The sequence below is a fragment of the Polypterus senegalus genome, chromosome 3, assembly GCF_016835505.1.
Source record: "Polypterus senegalus isolate Bchr_013 chromosome 3, ASM1683550v1, whole genome shotgun sequence".
Lineage (NCBI taxonomy): Eukaryota > Metazoa > Chordata > Cladistia > Polypteriformes > Polypteridae > Polypterus > Polypterus senegalus.
Window position 1 is genome coordinate 272497378 of NC_053156.1, and position 18073 is coordinate 272515450.

Here is an 18073-nt window from a genome sequence, read left to right on the forward strand (position 1 = left end):
AGTAAAGCATTGCATGTCCTTTTTATTTTAGAGCAATGCAAAGCACTTGTTAACATCAATCTGTGGTTTAGAAAAGAGGTTTACAGCATCAGTTGAATGTTTTTGTTGTGAGTTTAAGTCTACATCTTTGTAGTGGTAGAACATAAATGGAGCACAGAAGTCAAACTAACCAAAAGTGAGGAATCAAAACAGGAAAAAAAAGTATTTTACCACAGAAACACTCCACAAACCACCATTATTAGAGTCTGGTCTGTCCTGGGGACTGCTGTTACTTTTTCTGATTGATATTGATGACATTGACTCCAGTATAGTTAGAAAACTTGTAAAATTCACAGATGGCACTAAAATTGTAGGAAAGGGGGACATTGATGAAGCAGCAAAAAGAGTTCAAACAGACCTGGACAAGCTTCAGAACTGGGCAAACAACTGGAAAATGCAGTAACATGAAGAAAAGTGCAAAGCGCTACAAATGGGCAAATGAAATGTCAATTAAAAATATAAGGTGTGTGCTACTACAGGAAGTAATGCCTCAAATGATTTAGTGGTTTATGTTGCTATAACATTTTCATCATCTAAGCCATGTGCAGAAGCAACTAAAAAGGCAAATACTATGCAATGCAAAGAATGAAGACCCATCAATGCCTTCTGTGCTTGTTGAGATATAACTAATTCTACCATAATGTAAACTCTGCTGCCTTCTGAATATAGATTAGTTGAATATAAATCAAAGGACATTATGCTCAGACTATATAATGGACTGTTGACCACAGACCACATCTGGAGAATTGTGTGCAGTTCTGGTCACCATATTACAAAAAAACACAGCAGGACTTGAGGCTGTGCAAAGGTGAACCCCAGATGCATCCCAGGACTTAAGGACATGTCCCACACTGACAGACTCGGAGAATTAAATGTATTCAGTTTCAAGCAGAGGAGACGGTGTGGGAACCTAATCCTGGTCTTCAAAATTCTCAAAGGCATCGATAAACTAGATCCAATACAATTCATGCAGCTTAATTGTGAATCACGGACTCAATGAGACCAGTGGGAATTTGAGGGAACATGCATTTAGGACTGAAGCCAGAAAGCACTTCTTTACACAAAGCAGAAATCTTGACAGCCTTTAAGAAGTGTCTTGAAGAGATATAGGGCATCTCAGCTATCTAAACCAACGAGATTGATGGGCTGAATAGTCTTCTCTCACTTGCCAAGTTTCTTTTATTCTTAAATAAATTCTGATGGCATGGTTTACATTTCAATAACATTGCATTCATGACTTCTAAGGACAGACCCCTTCTAACTCACTCCTTTGTTTTACCAACGATGGTCAAAAATGACACTTTCATTATTTTAAATTATAAACGGCATCCTGAGAAACAACATTGTAAAAAATATTAACATTATTTGTTTGGTAAGCATGTTCTTTGTCAAAGAGTAATTCTACTGAAGCATACTCAAAAATATGCTTATGTTGTTTGACAAAAGTACAGTGCTATTTCACAAAGATATTGCCTGCGGTGTTTAGTAACATCATGCATGCCCATGATCTTGATGTCTAGTGAAGTAGTTACGGGGAAATGAAGCATGTGCATAGTGTGCAATAATGTGATACTTTTGCAAAATAATGCAATTTAGCTGTGGGAATAAGCCTTTGTAGAATTCTACATCCTTTATATTAAAAACATCAGTAAAGGTCCAAAAACACATAGAGAAAAAAAAGTTAAGCTGGATTTGTAAAACAGAAAATCAGAAAAAAATACTTTAAAAAATCAAAAATGCAAAAAGACAGTCAGAAAGCAGAAGTCGGACCCAGTGATATTGGAAGTGGAGGGCCTTTGCCCCTTATATCCAGCTTGTAGCTCCTGATCTTTGATAGTCCTCCTCATCAATTTAATGCACATATGCCTACAACCCTTATAGGTTAGCCCTGGTTTATCCTATTTACCGTTTTGAAAATGGCAGCCATCAATGTGAATACCCATCACCCAGAGTCCAGCACACCCCAGAAATCCCAAGGGCCTACTCTGTTTCCCTTTAAGTTTAGCGGCTAGTAACACCCGGTCCCAATTAAAACCTCAACAAGGAGATGACGTCTCAATTTATTTTAAAGGTAGTATAGATAAATGAGTATACTACAATAATAGCAAGTAATTAATAAACAAAACAATATTATTGTAAAAACGGTACATTTTAAACCAAAAGAAAACACAATCTTATTCAATGAAAATATTTTATAAAATAATATTCAAAAGACAACAAACATAATAAATAAAAAGAAAAGACACTTGGGCCATTGCAGATTAAATGAACAATGTGTAATTCCACATTGAACGAAGAAATATTCACCATAATATTTTTTTTTTAAAGTAAATGCAGAACAAAATTAGTCAGCCCCCCAAAAAATACTCTTTACTATCTCTCTCCTTCATTCAGTTCTTCAGACTAACAGTCCTGCTGCCATCAACCCTAATTACTCGATAAGCAACCATCCACCACTGTAAGGGACCACTGAAGACCCAGCTACCACACCTACTGTAACTCTAACACTTAAATACCCTATTGTGATGGCACCCCAAAACTTCACTATCTGTGCATCACATGCACGGCCGGTTATGGTACAGTCAGGGTTGTTATTTGTGTTATTTTTCTTTGTTAGTTTCATCTTCCCTGTCTCCAACATATATAGCCCAAGGAGGCAGGGCCACCTGATTATGAAGCTGGGGGTCTGCCCCAGCAGTATAAATGGAGAGCTTCAGTATTGCTGATTTTCATTCTGGATTTTTAGCTCTTTTGGATTCCTGGCTTTTGATTCCTGCCATCTCTTTAAGGTATTGTTTCTGGTTGATGTTTTGGCAAACCTTTATTTTGCTGTATTCTTTTAAATAAATCTTTAAATATAGAAAACTTTGCTTTGTTTATTCTTGATCCAGAGGTTTATTGGTTTTCCTCTTCTTCAATTTTAGGACATTTTGAGACTTTTATTATTTAGGAGCCATAGGCCATTTTTGGCTAGTACAGGTTGGCTGGTTGTTTGAGGTCTATCTAGTAAGATCAGACCTGAATTAAAGGTGAGTCTGTCCATTTTTTGTTTGTGGAATTTTTGAAGTATTCACATATTCTGTGGACTGCTGTTTCCTGAATAAAACCAGCAAGAAGATAGCCTGCATGCAGGGCAAACTATAGCTTGTGAGTGTGTAAGTAGACAAATCACAAACCAACTTGTGTCTCCCTTATTTTGGAACATTCAGTCTATATAAAGCGCTTCAATATGACTCAGTTCAATAAATAGAAACGATACTTTTTTTATAACACAAAACAAGAAAGCCTTACCTCCTCCATTTTTGTAACAGAGGTAAGGGAACCTCCAGACGTTGCCCAACCCGATAATTTCTCCTGCCACAGCCAGGATGAATTCCCTCTTGTTCGTCCATTGTCCTCTCTCCAGTACTTTCTGCACCTCTGAAGTAGAGAGATCTTTCTGCTTGTGTTCCATTCCAACTGATCCTGGATAAACCAAGTTGAGGGACTTTGTTCAAGGCACTGGCTAATCTTACACCCACCTGCTTCTTTGATTTTGAGCAAGCCAAAAAATGCTAAAGTACTTTGGACTGTGCTGAAAGTTTGTACTTTTTCTAAGAAATTAAAATAGAATTACTCTCAGGATTATGACACCATGGAAGGCGTTCAAAACTATTTAACAGCCTGGAAATGTGAACAGAACAATGCTAGGCTGAGCAATGTGCAGAGCAAGCCAAAGAAAACATTGTGGACACAGTGAATGCAGTCCCAAGAGGTTGTGGCTGTTCCTCCGAAACCCGCTCTTATACAGTGATACAATGGGAAACAAACACAGCTCTTCATCTACTCTTTGCAGATCACCTGCTAGCCTGCTGCTTGCTGCCATGCCACGTTTTCTGCAAAAGACCTCACCGCGGCTGTCCTGTTGTCTCACTGTGTCTCTTCCCCAAGACATCCTCTGCTATATTCATTATGCTTTATTTTGCTTTATTCTAATAAAGTTTCTGTATCTTGAAAACCCTGACTGAACCAGTGCAACTTTGTGACCCAAGCGTGACAACATAAAGCCATTTATTAGAACTGCCCTGATTGAGCAACGCATGGCAAGAACAGTAGTTTTACTGAACAGTCAGCATGGGTTCAGAAGAGGGAAGTCATGTTTTACTAACATGCTGGAATGCTGTGAGGAAGCAACAAAAGGACACGGTCACAGTGGTGCATATGATATTATTTACCTCTTTTAGAAAGAATTTGATAAGGTGCCACATGAGAGGTTGGGCATCAAACTGAAATAAGTGGGAGTTCAGGGTGATGTTTGTAGATGAGTGCAGAATTGGCTGAAACACAGGAAGCAGAGCAGAATTGAAAGATGTGAAGTGTGGTGTTCCACAGGGGTCAGTACTAGGACTGCTGCTATTTTTAATATTTATAAGTGATTTGAGTAGGAATACAAGTAGCAAGCTGGTTAAGGTTGCAGATGATACTAAAGTAGGTGGATTAGTAGATAATCTTCAATCCATTGTATCATTTCAGAGGGACTTGAACAACATACAGGCTTGGCCAGATTTGTAACAGATGGACTTTAATGTGAGTAAATGTAAAGTATTACATGTGGGAAGTAAACATGTTAGGTTTGGATACATAATGGGATGTCTGCAAATCAAAAGTCCACCTTATGAGAAGGATTTAGGAATCATAGTAGACTCAACACTATCATCTGCCAGACAGTGTTCAGAAACCATTAAGAAGGCTAACAGAATGTCAGGTTATATAGCACCCTGTATGTGTAGAGTACAAGTCCAAGGAGGTTCTGCTCAAGCTTTATAACACACTGGTGAGGCCTCATCTGTAGTACTGTGTGCAGTTTTGGTCTCCAGGCTACTAAAAGGACATAGCAGTGCTACAGAAAGTTCAGAAAAGAATGACTAGGCTGATTCCAGGGCTACAGGGGATGAGTTATGATGAACGATTAAAAGAGCTGAGCCTTTTCAGTTTAAGAAAAAGAAGATTAACAGGAGACAAATTGAAGCGTTTAAAATTATGAAATGAATTGAGACTATTACTTTAAAATAAGTTCATTAAGAACACAGGGACACAGTTGAAAACTAGTTAAGGATAAATTTCACACAACAATTAGGAAAATTTTCTTTACACAGAGAACCACAGACACATGGAATAAGCTACCAAGTAGTGCAATAGGACTTCAGGGACTTTGAAAACTCAAATTGCTGTTATTTTAGAAGAATTAAGTGGATAGGACTGGCGAGTTTTGTTGGACTGAATGACCTGTTCTCGTCTTGATTGTTCTTTCATTTGTATAAGTTTGCATGATTATGCCCAAATATGGTATATTAACCGTATGTTCTTTTACATTCTTGTACTTTCCAATTAGACCACTACACTCAGCTGAATTCCATCTACTCCATAAACCATTTATCTGCCTTCAGACTTTTGGAACATTCAAGTAGATAGATAGATAGATAGATAGATAGATAGATAGATAGATAGATAGATAGATAGATAGATAGATAGATAGATAGATAGATACTTTATTAATCCCCAAGGGGAAATTCACATACTCTGGCAGCAGTATACTGATAAAAAAATATATATATTTAATTAAAGAGTAAAAAAATACAATATCCATCTTGCACTGTTCATCTTGTTAAAACATCATACAAACACACTAGCCCATGATAGCTAAAATAATCTGCATGAACCCCGGAAAAACATGCAAACTAAAGTGAGAGATTAAAGAACAGAACCCAGGCTCCTGAAGATATCTCAACCCTGTAATGTAGAATAATGTCTTGAATTTTGGAGACACTGAGGATATTTCCTCACAGCTTCCCCTTTTTCTCATATTAGGTGTAGTTTTCTGCTTTTTTATGTGGCTAACATTCTATAAGCTCATGCATATATTGATACCGTAAGTATGAGCTAGCTCAGGGGTAATATCACAAAAGTCATCTTGTAAATTGAAGAGAAAAGCGTAGCTGTTGTTTTACTTCTGGCAACTGTATCTTAGTTTTGGAGTAATGAACTCACAATGCTGGGTTAAGGAAGATGTAGAAGTCAACATCTAATGTAGGAATTCTTTGTGTGGTTTTCTGTCTGGTCCTCTGTTTGTTAGGAACAGTAAGAAATTCTTCATAAAGGAGAGGAAAATGCTTGTTTTTTTTTTATTATTCAATATGGTTTACAATAAATGTCAAAGAAAAAACATCTTTTTTCTTTAGTCTTTGCTGTGACAGACTTTTTGAAATATAAATGAACACCACCTATTCCACATATCCTAAAGTGTTTGCACAAATAGATTTGCTTTTCACATTTTAACAAACACAGAAATTATCTCAGTGCCCAAGTCATGCTGGTAGCTGGAAGACAAAGTCTTTTGTGAGAATGACATGGATTTCATTTAGGCTGCCACCCTGAAGTCAGTGTCCTCCACAGTACATCTGATAGACTGACAATATTTCAAGGTACGCTGACGTAAGCTCATCTTTGACCTTTGAGGAACTGGTAGGTCATCAGCAGGGAGAAGCAGAAAGTGAAGACGCTGAAAAAAAAGAAAAGAAACAGATGGTTTCAGGTGTACCCAAGAGATAACAATGTCCCAAGAAGAAAATAAACAACCATCCATCACAGAAGATGCCATAAACACAATCAAAGTGCATTTGCATATGATAGGATTGTTGTCTAGGAGGTGACATTTGACAAATATCCACATAATGTTGGACAATTGGTTGGCATTTCAACTATTATTTACAGTGTTAAATAATTACAAGTGAAATTCTACCTAATATTATTATTCAATGTTTGTAAGTAGTTATAACCATTAATATGGCATATATTGTATGTTAAGAGGGCATTTGCTTAAGTGTGTTACAAAGGATATTCAAAAAGTTTCCACACTTTTTTTTAACTAAATTTATTAAGAATTTCAAAAATAAATCACATCAATTTTCAACATAGTCTCCTTCCTTTGTGATGCAATTTTCCAGGCGTCGTACAAACTTTTTAATGCCATCAGCAAAAAACATTTTTGGTTGAGCATGCAGCCACTGATGCACCTCTGCTTTCACATCATCATCTTTCTTCATTCCTCATGGTCGTGGCTATAGATGGACGCCCGGAGATCTCTCTGCATTCGTCACACTGAATTGGATCGCTATGTGTGTTTATACCTCTGTGTGTGTGTTAATATTCTAGGGTTAGAGTAGATGAGCCTAATTAACATCCTGGTAAGTCCCACAAATTTCATGATAACACAAGTACAGTACAGACTTTGTTATACCTGTACATTACATTTTATAATAGGTAACAATATAACATATTTAGTTTATTTTCATTGTAAGTTATGAATAATGTAACTAAGATACTTTTAAAGTTAACATTCCCCAACACTGATCAACATTCCTCTGTGTATTCAGCACAATCTTGAAAAACTGTATTATCATTTATGATTCCTTTCAATTGGAAATGACATACAAAGAAGGACAAGACGCCAAAATTTGTGTAAGTCGAGAGCACCTGGAATAAAAATGTGGAGCTATTCTTTTTTGAATTGTATAATAAATTGAATGAAATAAATCAATATGTACAATTAAAAACATCTGTCTATTGTTAATAGTGGGATATTTCTGTAAGAAGTAAGAAAGCAAAAAACGTATATTTGAGTATGTTTCAAAGCAAAGTCAAACCATACTCAAAGCATTCATAATGCAATGCAAATGACAATAGGACTATTTCTTCACATCTGTATTACTGAACACCTTCATTGCATGTTTTCACTGAACACGTCTTAACCTCTTATATTAACTGCATTCATTCATCACGTGTTAACTGCATGCATTCATTACTTCATTGAAATTCTTAATCTGTTCATGCATTTCTTCATCCTGTCAATAGTGAGACTGCATGTTTAAAGTAGGCCTAAATATTATTTATGTCTTTAATCATACTTGGACTTTAATTCTGCTTTAAACTTCACAGTGAATGTAACTAGTCAGTGCCCTGAATGTAAAATTAGGAATTCAAGACAGTTTGCATTAGTAACTTATAAATTAGATAAAATGGTCAAAAAAATAAATACACTATAATAGATATATAGATAGATAGTGTCACGCACGTGCACAGAGGGAGCCGCGTAAAGACCTGACGCACAGCATAGTATATTGTGCTGTGGAATATGGCCGGCCAGTCATTCCAGCCAATACCCCCAGGCCGCCAGATGGAGCCCTCCCTGCAGCATGGAGGTGCCCCGAATGCCAGCAGGGAATTATGGACAATGGATATTTTTATCCACAGCCCTGCTGGATACCACGGGGGCCGCTAGAAGGCGCTGCAGGGAGGAGCAACGACTATTTTACCTACAACCCGGAAGTACGTCCTAGTTACATGGACATAGGGAATTCACATGGACTGCAGGATCAGAAGCTATGGACCATAAAAGGACTGTGGGAGATCTCTGACATTGAGCTGAGCTGGGTGACAGGGTGGCAACGCGTCTGGGAGAGTGGAGAATTGTATTATTGTGTATTGTGTTTATTATATGAGTATAGTGGAGTGGACGGTGCTTTGTGCACATTATAATTGTAATAAAGTCAACTTTTGGACTTATATCTGGTGTCTGCCGTCTGATCAGAGGGTTCAAGGGGATGACAGTGCCCCCAATCTGTCACAGTGCCTAGGGGCAAAGGTGGGGTACTAACCTCTTTTTCTTTATCTCTACAGAAAGACTGAAGCAATGCCACCATGAATACGCCCGGACTCCCTAACCACGTACTACCAATTCCGCATTCCTTCCTTCCCTCTGGTCCATCTCTGATGGCATCATGACTCCCATACATCACTTCAGTTCTTTCCCAGCATTCCATATGTTTGTTTCCCGTCCCACCTCATAAATTGTTCCCTTCCACCATTGTTAAATTGTCTGTTGTAAAGCTTGGATGCTAACACTGACCTATTACAAACTTTTACAGTATACAGGGCCGGAAACCCTAAACCTTTATAATTGTGTTTTGTTTCTTTATTGCAATAGATAGATAGATTTTGAGTCAGTTCTTTTATGAACTCGGTGAAGCCATTCCTAAAATAGTTGAGTGTTTTTATTATGATTTAAGCCTTTCAGCTGTACGGAGTAACCAAATTTGTTGTTTGTATCCTATTTAATGATAGATAGATAGATAGATAGATAGATAGATAGATAGATAGATAGATAGATAGATAGATAGATAGATAGATAGATAGATAGATAGATTCTGTTTTTGTAAAGAAGAACAATATATATTATTATATTATTGAAGACAACCAACCCTTTATCAAATACACATAAAAATGACTAAAAAGAAAGTAAAAGTTCTGACTTGGCTATAGATGAAAAGAGCAGTCAAAGTCACAGTGAGGCATTATAAAGGCACTAGCCATGTGCGCACAACAAAGTTGCGCATGTTAAAGTTGTCTGTGAAGGGCTCCCTGTTTAAACATGGCTGCCAGTCGTGCACTGGGCCCTTCGTCGCACAGCATTATGATTTTTTTTAAGGGAAACAAAATTACAAAAGAAAACCCTTAGATATTGATTCGATAGGAACGGCCTACTCGGAATCACTGTCCGAATCGTAATTATGTGGTGGTGTAGGAGCATTTCTGCTTCTGTCCGTTCACAGTCCCTCTCGTTTTCACGACGCTGTCATTTCCTCTCACGATCTCTTCTCAACCTTTCTCCAATCTCGCAGGTTGCTTTGTGGTAATTCAAAGAGTAAGGCAATATACACGGAGCAATGGTTATAAAAGGGGGACACATAGGTATCCAGGCTGTCACGGTACAACTGTGAGACGCACAGCACTTGCCGGCTACAACGTAACAATAATAATTTCCGGAACGTGCTGTTACGTTGTCATTCATTTTACCCACTGTCTTTCTTTCATTCATACTGTATGTTACGTAGGCACGTACCTTTTATCTTCGATAATCTCATTCTCTAACCAGGCCTCAGGAGCTAACCAGCGTAACACTGTCCACCACCCCTTTCGTTATTCCGGCACATTGACATTACGTGAGTAACAACAACGTACTAAACTGGAAGGTGGTCTACGCATGCGTGGAATTCGCTGACAAACAAAGATCAAGATCTAAATGAAGATCTCTTTAGTTAATTTAAAGCACAACAATTTGTTTAGTTTGAATGTCTGTGTTTTGAGTTGTGACTGGCGTACTACAGTCTTCAGTAGTATAAGCCTGGAGGAGATTCTTAATGCAATGCCTATGTTTTAGCTGTCTCTCTACTGCCATCTAGTGCTTCTTCTTCTAATTCATTCACGGACAAACAAAGATCAAGATCCAAATGAAGATTATATATAGAGATATTGTATACATTGGTTTATACACTTCTGCTGAACAATAATGTGTTAGAGAACTGGAGTTGCTTTGTTTTTATTTAATATCTTCACAATGAGCATTTTAGTTTTGCAATTGGAAGAGCCATCATGAACACAAAGCACATGCTGACTTAATAATATGACAGCACAGTAAGACAAAGCTGAAAGCTATATGTACAGTGCATCCGGAAAGTATTCACAGCTCATCCCTTTTTATACATTTTGTTATGTTACAGCCTTATTCCAAAATGGATTAAATTAATTTTTTTCCTCAGAATTCTACACACAACACCCGATAAAGACAATGTGAAAAAAGTTAACGATGTTTTTGCAAATGTATTAAAAATAAAAAAAACTGAGAAATCATATGTACATAAGTATTCACAGCCTTTGCTTAGGGTCGTTGTCCTGCTGAAAGATGAACCGTTGCCCCAGTCTGAGGTCAAGAGCGCTCTGAAGCAGGTTTTCATCCAGGATGTCTCTGTACATTGCTGCAGTCATCTTTTCCTTTATCCTGACTGGTCTGCCAGTTCCTGCCACTGAAAAACATCCCCACAGCATGATGCTGCCACCACCATGCTTCACTGTAGGGATGGTATTGGCCTGGTGATGAGCGGTGCCTGGTTTCCTCCAAACGTGACGCCTGGCATTCACACCAAAGAGTTCAATGTTTGTCTCATCAGACTAGAGAATTTTGTTTCTCATGGTCTGAGAGTTCTTCAGGTGCCTTTTGGCAAACTCCAGGTGGACTGCCATGTGCCTTTTACTAAGGAGTGGCTTCCGTTTGGCCACTCTGTTATATAGACCTGATTGGTGGATTGCTGCAGAGATGGTTGTCCTTCTGGAAGGTTCTCCTCTCTCCACAGAGGACCTCTGGAGCTCTGACAGAGTGACCATCGGGTTCTTGGTCACCTCCCTGACTAAGGCCCTTCTCCCCCGTTAGCTCAGTTTAGATGGCCGGCCAGCTCTAGGAAGAGTCCTGGTGGTTTCGAACTTCCTCCACTTACGGATAATGGAGGCCACTGTGCTCTTTGGGACTTTCAAAGCAGCAGAAATTTTTCTGTAACCTTCCCCAGATTTGTCAATCCTGTCTCGGAGGCCTACAGACAATTCCTTTGACTTCATGCTTAGTTTGTGCTCTGACATGACCTGTCAACTGTGGGACCTTACATAGACAGGTGTGTGCCTTTCCAAATCATGTCCAATCAACTGAATTTACCACAGGTGGACTCCATTCAGCTGCAGAAACGGCTCAAGGATGATCAGGTGAAACAGGATGCACCTGAGCTCAATTTTGAGCTTCATGGCAAAGGCTGTGAATACTTATGTACATGTGATTTGTCAATTTTTTTATTTTTAATAAATTTGCAAAAATCTCAAGTAAACTTTTCTCACGTTGTCATTATGGGGTGTTGTGTGTAGAATTCTGAGGAATAAAATGAAGTTAATCCATTTTGGAATAAGGCTGTAACATAACAAAATGTGGAAAAAGTGATGCGCTCTGAATACTTTCTGGATGCACTGTAAAATAATCATAGGGATAAATATAATATTAAAATTGTGTTTACAAGCAATACAGATATTTCTAGTTTAGCTAGCTCAGCATCAACAATAGGTTTTGTTCTATGTACAATTCCTTTTTACCATATTCTTCCTTCTCCTTTGGAAACAGTAGATACATATAGCAGAGGTCCTGCTTATCTAAAGACAGGACAGGTAGATAGAGACTCATAAGTGAAAATAAACTGAGGAACAGTGATTTGATAAGAAATTATAGGGAAATTCAGTATGCTACTTACAGATCTTTACAACAAACACAACAACAACATTTATTTATATAGCACGTTTTCATACAAACAGTAGCTCAAAGTGCTTTAGAGGAGACCCATAACTTAGATTTTTTTGTCTCATAATGGCCACCTTTAGAATATATGAATCTTACCGAAACTAAAGAAATACCATTGGACAATTAAGCAAAATGAAATTACAGGACATCATAAATAGTGTAAGGGCACAACAAAAAGTACATGACACGAATATGTAAGAGGTATTACCATACCTTCCGCAATGAACCTTTGGCCTGCCAAACTTGATAAATGATCCAGAGAGGAATGCAAATGATGGAGGAGAGAGCGATAAACCATCCCAAAGCATACCCCCAAGCTGGGTACACATACGAGTTGTTCATCTTGAGTGGGGTGTACTTGATGACAGAGAAGACAAATGTGCCCTGCATATGGAAAGTTATAGGTCAGGCCGACTTAATTGCATTCTGAAAAAGATATAACTGAAACCACTTCACTTTAATGGATTTGCAACACATTTCTTTTGATTTAAGTGGCTGAACATAACATTTGTAGGCCAGTTAGGAGAATAAAATAATTATGTACAATGTTAATAAGATCAAAGGTAAGTTATAGCAGCAACACATGTGGATTACCTGCAGCATTGTTAAAAAGTCAAAACACTACAAAGTAAGACTTTACAGGCCCTTAACCTGCAATTGCTGAGCACTTTGAGTAGTGAGAAAAGCGCTATATACAGTAAATGTAAAGAATTATTATTAACTTTTGCCTTTTTTCTACTCCATTAATATGCACTGGAGATGTTACTTTAGCTTCTCAGTTGGATGCTGGTAGTGTAAGGCCTCTAAAATACCAGAAAAAGTGTGCCCCCTGGCCTTATTTATGTCTTCTGGCTTCGCTTAAAGCGTTTTTTTGTATGCTTATTGAAATTTTGCATTTTAGGTTAAAAATATTCTATTTATTATTTGATCTCTTTGTGTAATGTGGTGTTTTGATATTTCCCTTATGTTCATTGGGTGGTACGCCAAAGGGTGGGGTCACTCCTGGCATCACCACTTCTGAGACTTCTCATTGGTTATTTAAACCCTGGAAAAATGTAACTCAGGACTATAGTGCATTGTATTTGGAGGAATGACCAGGACCTTCTCCAACCTGCCCAGAAGAGACTTGACCCAATCCAGCCTGCTTCAGCATCTACCTACCAGCTTTGACCTGGCTAGGTCCGAAATGGGAAAACTGGATGTCAAAAATTTCTTATAAAATGGAAAACTGTGAGAAACCCCAGCTTGCATAGAAACAAGTTTCATCCAAATCTTTGTAAAAAATATTTATTTAACAAAATAGAAAAAGTTACAAGAAATGCTCAAAAAGAGTAAGGAAGAGTTGTCTAAAAGGCCATCCTAAGCGAACAGGTCCCAAAAATATAATCTAAAGGGAGAATCCAATAAACAGAACATAAGATCCAAACACACAATAAAACTTACAAAGACTCCTTCCAAATGCAATGCAACTATAGTCCTGAGTTACATTTTTCCAGCGTTTAAATAACCAAAGAGAAGTCTCAAAAGAGGTGATGCCTGGGGTGGCCCCACCCTTTGGAGTACCACCGAAAGAACACAAGGGAGTTATCAAAAAAACACATTACACACAGAAATCAAATAATAAATAAAATGTTTTTAACCTAAAATACGCAATCTCAATAAACATACAAAAACACTTTAAGCAAACCCAGAAGACATAAAAAAGGCCTGGGGGCGTTAACACACTCTGCCTGACACTATAGGATGTGCTTTGAAAAACAGAAAGATTATGTAACAAGATATTGGATGTTAGTTTGTTAAGAATATCATTAGGAACATAAGGAACATAATAATTTCACTAGTAGAATATGTACTGTTAGTTGGTAAAAAATGATGAGGTCCACATATTTTGTATCAGATAGAACGGTCATTGCCTTTAGAACAAAATCAGCAAGGTGTGATTAACATGTGCCTTATGGATTTTGGTTCTTGCTGGCTCAACAGAATCATGCAGTTCCTATGATTTTTTTGACTACACATCTTTGCTTTGAACCTCACATTTCATCTCATGCCAAAGGCGTCCTATTAGTTTGAGATCTGAGCCCCATTGGAGTCCCCCTCATGGATGAAGAAGCAGCTTGAGATATTGTGCACTTTATGCCATGGAACATTATGCTGCTGAATATTCATTTTTAAAAAGGTAAACTATGATAATAAAGGTCAGCAAAAATGTTTAGATACAATGTTACATTCTAAATTGATCAAAATCTGTTAAATAATGCTTCTAAAGTTGGTTGAACAACTAAACTTATAGGCTGTGTCAGCATGTTACATACACTCACTGAGAAAACTATTCAGAACTCCTGTTTACCTGCTTATCTGTACAATTACCAAATCAGCCAAGCATGTGGCACCAGTACAGCGCATAAAATCATACAGAGATACAGGTAACGAGCTTCAAGTAACGTTTCCATCAAAAATATGAATTGGAATGAAATGTGATCTTAGAGAATTCAACTATGGCGTGATTATTAGTGTCAGATGGACTGATTTGAGTATTTCTCAGATTTTCACACACAACAGTCTCTAGAGTTTACTGAGAATGGTGAGAAAAACATAAAACAGCCAGTGAGTGGGCATTGTGTGGATGGAAATGCCTTGATGAGAGAGATCAGAGGATAATGAAAGACAGACTGGTTTGAGCTGACAGAAAGTCAGACATCCACTTGTACAACTGTGGTGAGCAGAAAAGCATCTCACAATGCACAACACAGGAGGGCACAGGTTCACCAAAACTAGACAGCTGAAGACTGCAAAGATGTAGCCTGGTCCAATAAATCTCAATTTCTGTTTAGTTACCCAATGGTAGGATCAGGATTTGGTGCCAACAGCATGAATCTATACACCCAGTCTGCCTTGAGTCAACAGTCCAGGCTGCTGGTGGTGGTGTAATGGTGTGGGGAGTGTTTCCATGCTGCACTACCCGTTAATACCAATCAATCATCATTTGAATACCAGAGACAATTTGAGGATTTCTGCTGACCATTAGCATTCTTTCATGGCCACAATTTATTCATCTTTTAAAGGCTACTTCCAGCATGATAATGCACAATCTCATAAAGCAAAAGTCATCTCAGACTGATTTCATGAATATGACAATGAGTTCAGTGTTCTTCAGTTCAGAATCTAGTAGAACCTCTTTGGGATGAAGCAGAACAAGAGATTCATTGCAGTAATGCGAAGCTGGCAAATCTGCAGAGATTGTATGATGCAATCATGTCAACAAGGACCAGAATCTCAGAGGAATGTTTCCAGTATCTTTTAGAATCCATGTCACAAAGAGCAGAGGCTGTTTTGAGAGCAAGTGTAGAACCTAACCAGTATTACTAGAGCGGTCCTAAGAGTGTATTGCCCATTGAGTATATGTTCAGATGCCATCACATGACTTACTTATTGGATTAGCAGGCCATTTATAAGTGCAAACATGTGGACCCAATTAAGTGGCCAATAAGTCTTCATGTGACTGACAATATAAATTAAACATCTAAGTAAATTAAGAAATAAATTTATACTTAAAACAGATGCTTCTTCATAGTTGTAGTCACTGAGATAAAGAAATATACAAATATCCAGTCAAGTTAAGGGTGAAGTATAAAAGTCCTCAGCCGACTCGATTACTCATTGGTTTGGCTTCCATGACTAAAATAATAATCTCAGTCACTTTGAGAACCAAAGAACTGCTTTGGATTGTTTGGTTTGGCAAGAAGTACCTAAAATTACATTCTTGGTTTACATATTAGAGTTAATTATGAAGATAGAACAACATAAGAAAACAATGTTTTACTTGTTTAACTACATTTGTCAAGTTTTATTCCCAAACCTGTAAACTTAAAAAACTGATTTTACTGTATACTCCATTTTGGTTGTATTTGGTATGATTTCCAGAAAAGAAAGGGAATAAAAGGAACAATAGGAAAAGACTTAAGGAAACTATAGGACAAAAACCTTTGTAGGTTCAAGCTCAAAATCAAAAGAAGCTCTCAAAGCCAATACAAAAAAGTAACAATCATAGTTGGGGAAGTCCTCACACTAGCTTGTCATAATTGAACCTAACTAACTCTCCTCTTTGGTTTTTGTTTTAAGAAAAGGATCTGATGCATAGATAGCAGAAGCTATACACCACCATCTTAGATAGGTGGGATAACATAAAATGTCAGGTCAGTTTCTTGTCATGTAACCAACAACAGGCATAAAAACCATAAACAATGTGGCCACAGCCATACAAACAGCAACACCAAATAGCAATGGCGGTGGCAATCACAAGAAAAAAAAAAATAAACAAGAGAAACAAGTTCTTACAAATGAAATGGACAGATAATAAAATCTCCTGAGGGGCTTTAAGACAAACTACAGTACAAGTCTACATACAGTATCAAGTATCTCCTGGATTTATGTTAACATTTTTTTTTGTGAGGGTTTTCACTTAATACCCCTTTTTGGTCCAGCCTCACAGGGCAATGTGTCTTGGGTGTGCACCACATTAACAATATCCATCCATCCATCCATTATCCAACCCACTATATCCTAACTACAGGGTCACGGGGGTCTGCTGGAGCCAATCCCAGCCAACACAGGGCGCAAGGCAGAAAACAAACCCCAGGCAGGATGCACACACACACCCACACACCAAGCACACACTCGGGACAATTTAGAATTGGCAATGCACCTAACCTGCATATCTTTGGACTGTGGGAGAAAACCGGACTGGATAAAAATCTCTGAATACCCATAAGAGAACCTTGGTGTCGAAATCACTCCTGACCCATTAACAGCCATGTTCAGTGGGCTCCCAGATGGGCTTAAAGTGGAGAAGGACAAACAAACTTACTACTAGCACATAGACTTATCTTGCTCAAATTGAAGAATTCTGTCCCACCTGTTACAAGTCAGTGGTAACTGATGTTCTATATTATTTGAAATGGGAAAAAATAAATAAATTCTTACTTAGAAGATCGGTTCAAAACTTTAAAATATGGCAAGATCTAAATAATCATATGTTAGAATAAGCATTTATATTGGGGAAAACAACATTCTCCTCTCTTTAATTTTTTTAAAGATTTGCTCATGTTGTAGTCTCTCCTCTCTTTATCTCTAGTGGAGGTTGATTTATGGTTTGTTAAGATTGACACAATTATAGGGAATGTTATTTTCTTCAAATATTATCAATAAAATTAAATTTAAAAAATACCCCTTTTCAAGCTACAAAAACCAATGTGGCTTTTCTATTGAGTGCCACAGCCATGTGCATGTTCATTTTAATGAGATATGGTGTTATTTTTAGGAAAAATGGGTGTCATTCTGGGGACTCAGGAATGCATATATCTTTTCTTGTTGAAAGTAATGGTGTTTTTATTTTTGAATTATGATGGTTCAGCTTCTGTGGGGTGCTGGCGCCCTGCCCGGGGTTTGTTTCCTGCCTTGCGCTCTGTGTTGATTGGGATTGCCTCCAGCAGACCCCCATGACCCTGTAGTTAGGATATAGCGGGTTGGATAATGGATGGATGGTTCACCTTATGAGTGCTTTTCCAGGAATGTATTATGCTTGTACATGTGGGAGAAGACTGTATATATACAGAAAAATAACTACTATTCAGTCATATGAATGCACAATAGGTCGTAATGTACAGTAAACCATTAACTGAAACTTACTGCACAGATGGCTGGAGTGATGAAAAGCCAGCAGTATTTAATCAGTGGGGTAGGCCGATATCCAATCATATCTTCAATATTGTCATAGAAGCGATCTGCCCCTGACAAACAATGATATGAAAGAGGAATTAGTCTGCAAAC

At 37.8% G+C, this 18073-nt stretch overlaps 2 protein-coding genes across 3 annotated transcripts in view; both read right to left on the bottom strand.

Moving 5' to 3' along the window:
* Positions 1-3545, bottom strand: part of LOC120526176 (sodium- and chloride-dependent GABA transporter 2-like) — a 42127-nt gene extending 38582 nt beyond the window's left edge. Inside the window, exon 1 of the mRNA XM_039749197.1 lies at positions 3331-3545. Coding sequence (XP_039605131.1) covers positions 3331-3493 — 163 coding nt within the window. The 5' untranslated portion in view covers positions 3494-3545. The remainder of the gene's footprint in view (positions 1-3330) is intronic.
* Positions 3546-5975: 2430 nt separating this feature from the next.
* LOC120526178 (sodium- and chloride-dependent GABA transporter 2-like) overlaps positions 5976-18073 on the bottom strand; it is a 33313-nt gene continuing 21215 nt past the window's right edge. The window contains exons 12-14 of one of the 2 annotated variants that reach the window (XM_039749198.1): positions 17933-18033; positions 12458-12628; positions 5976-6577 (exon numbers count right to left, since the gene is read on the bottom strand). In XM_039749198.1, the coding sequence (XP_039605132.1) occupies positions 6437-6577; positions 12458-12628; positions 17933-18033 (413 nt within the window). In that variant the 3' untranslated portion in view covers positions 5976-6436. The remainder of the gene's footprint in view (positions 6578-12457; positions 12629-17932; positions 18034-18073) is intronic. The other variant, XM_039749199.1, reaches the window with a different exon arrangement.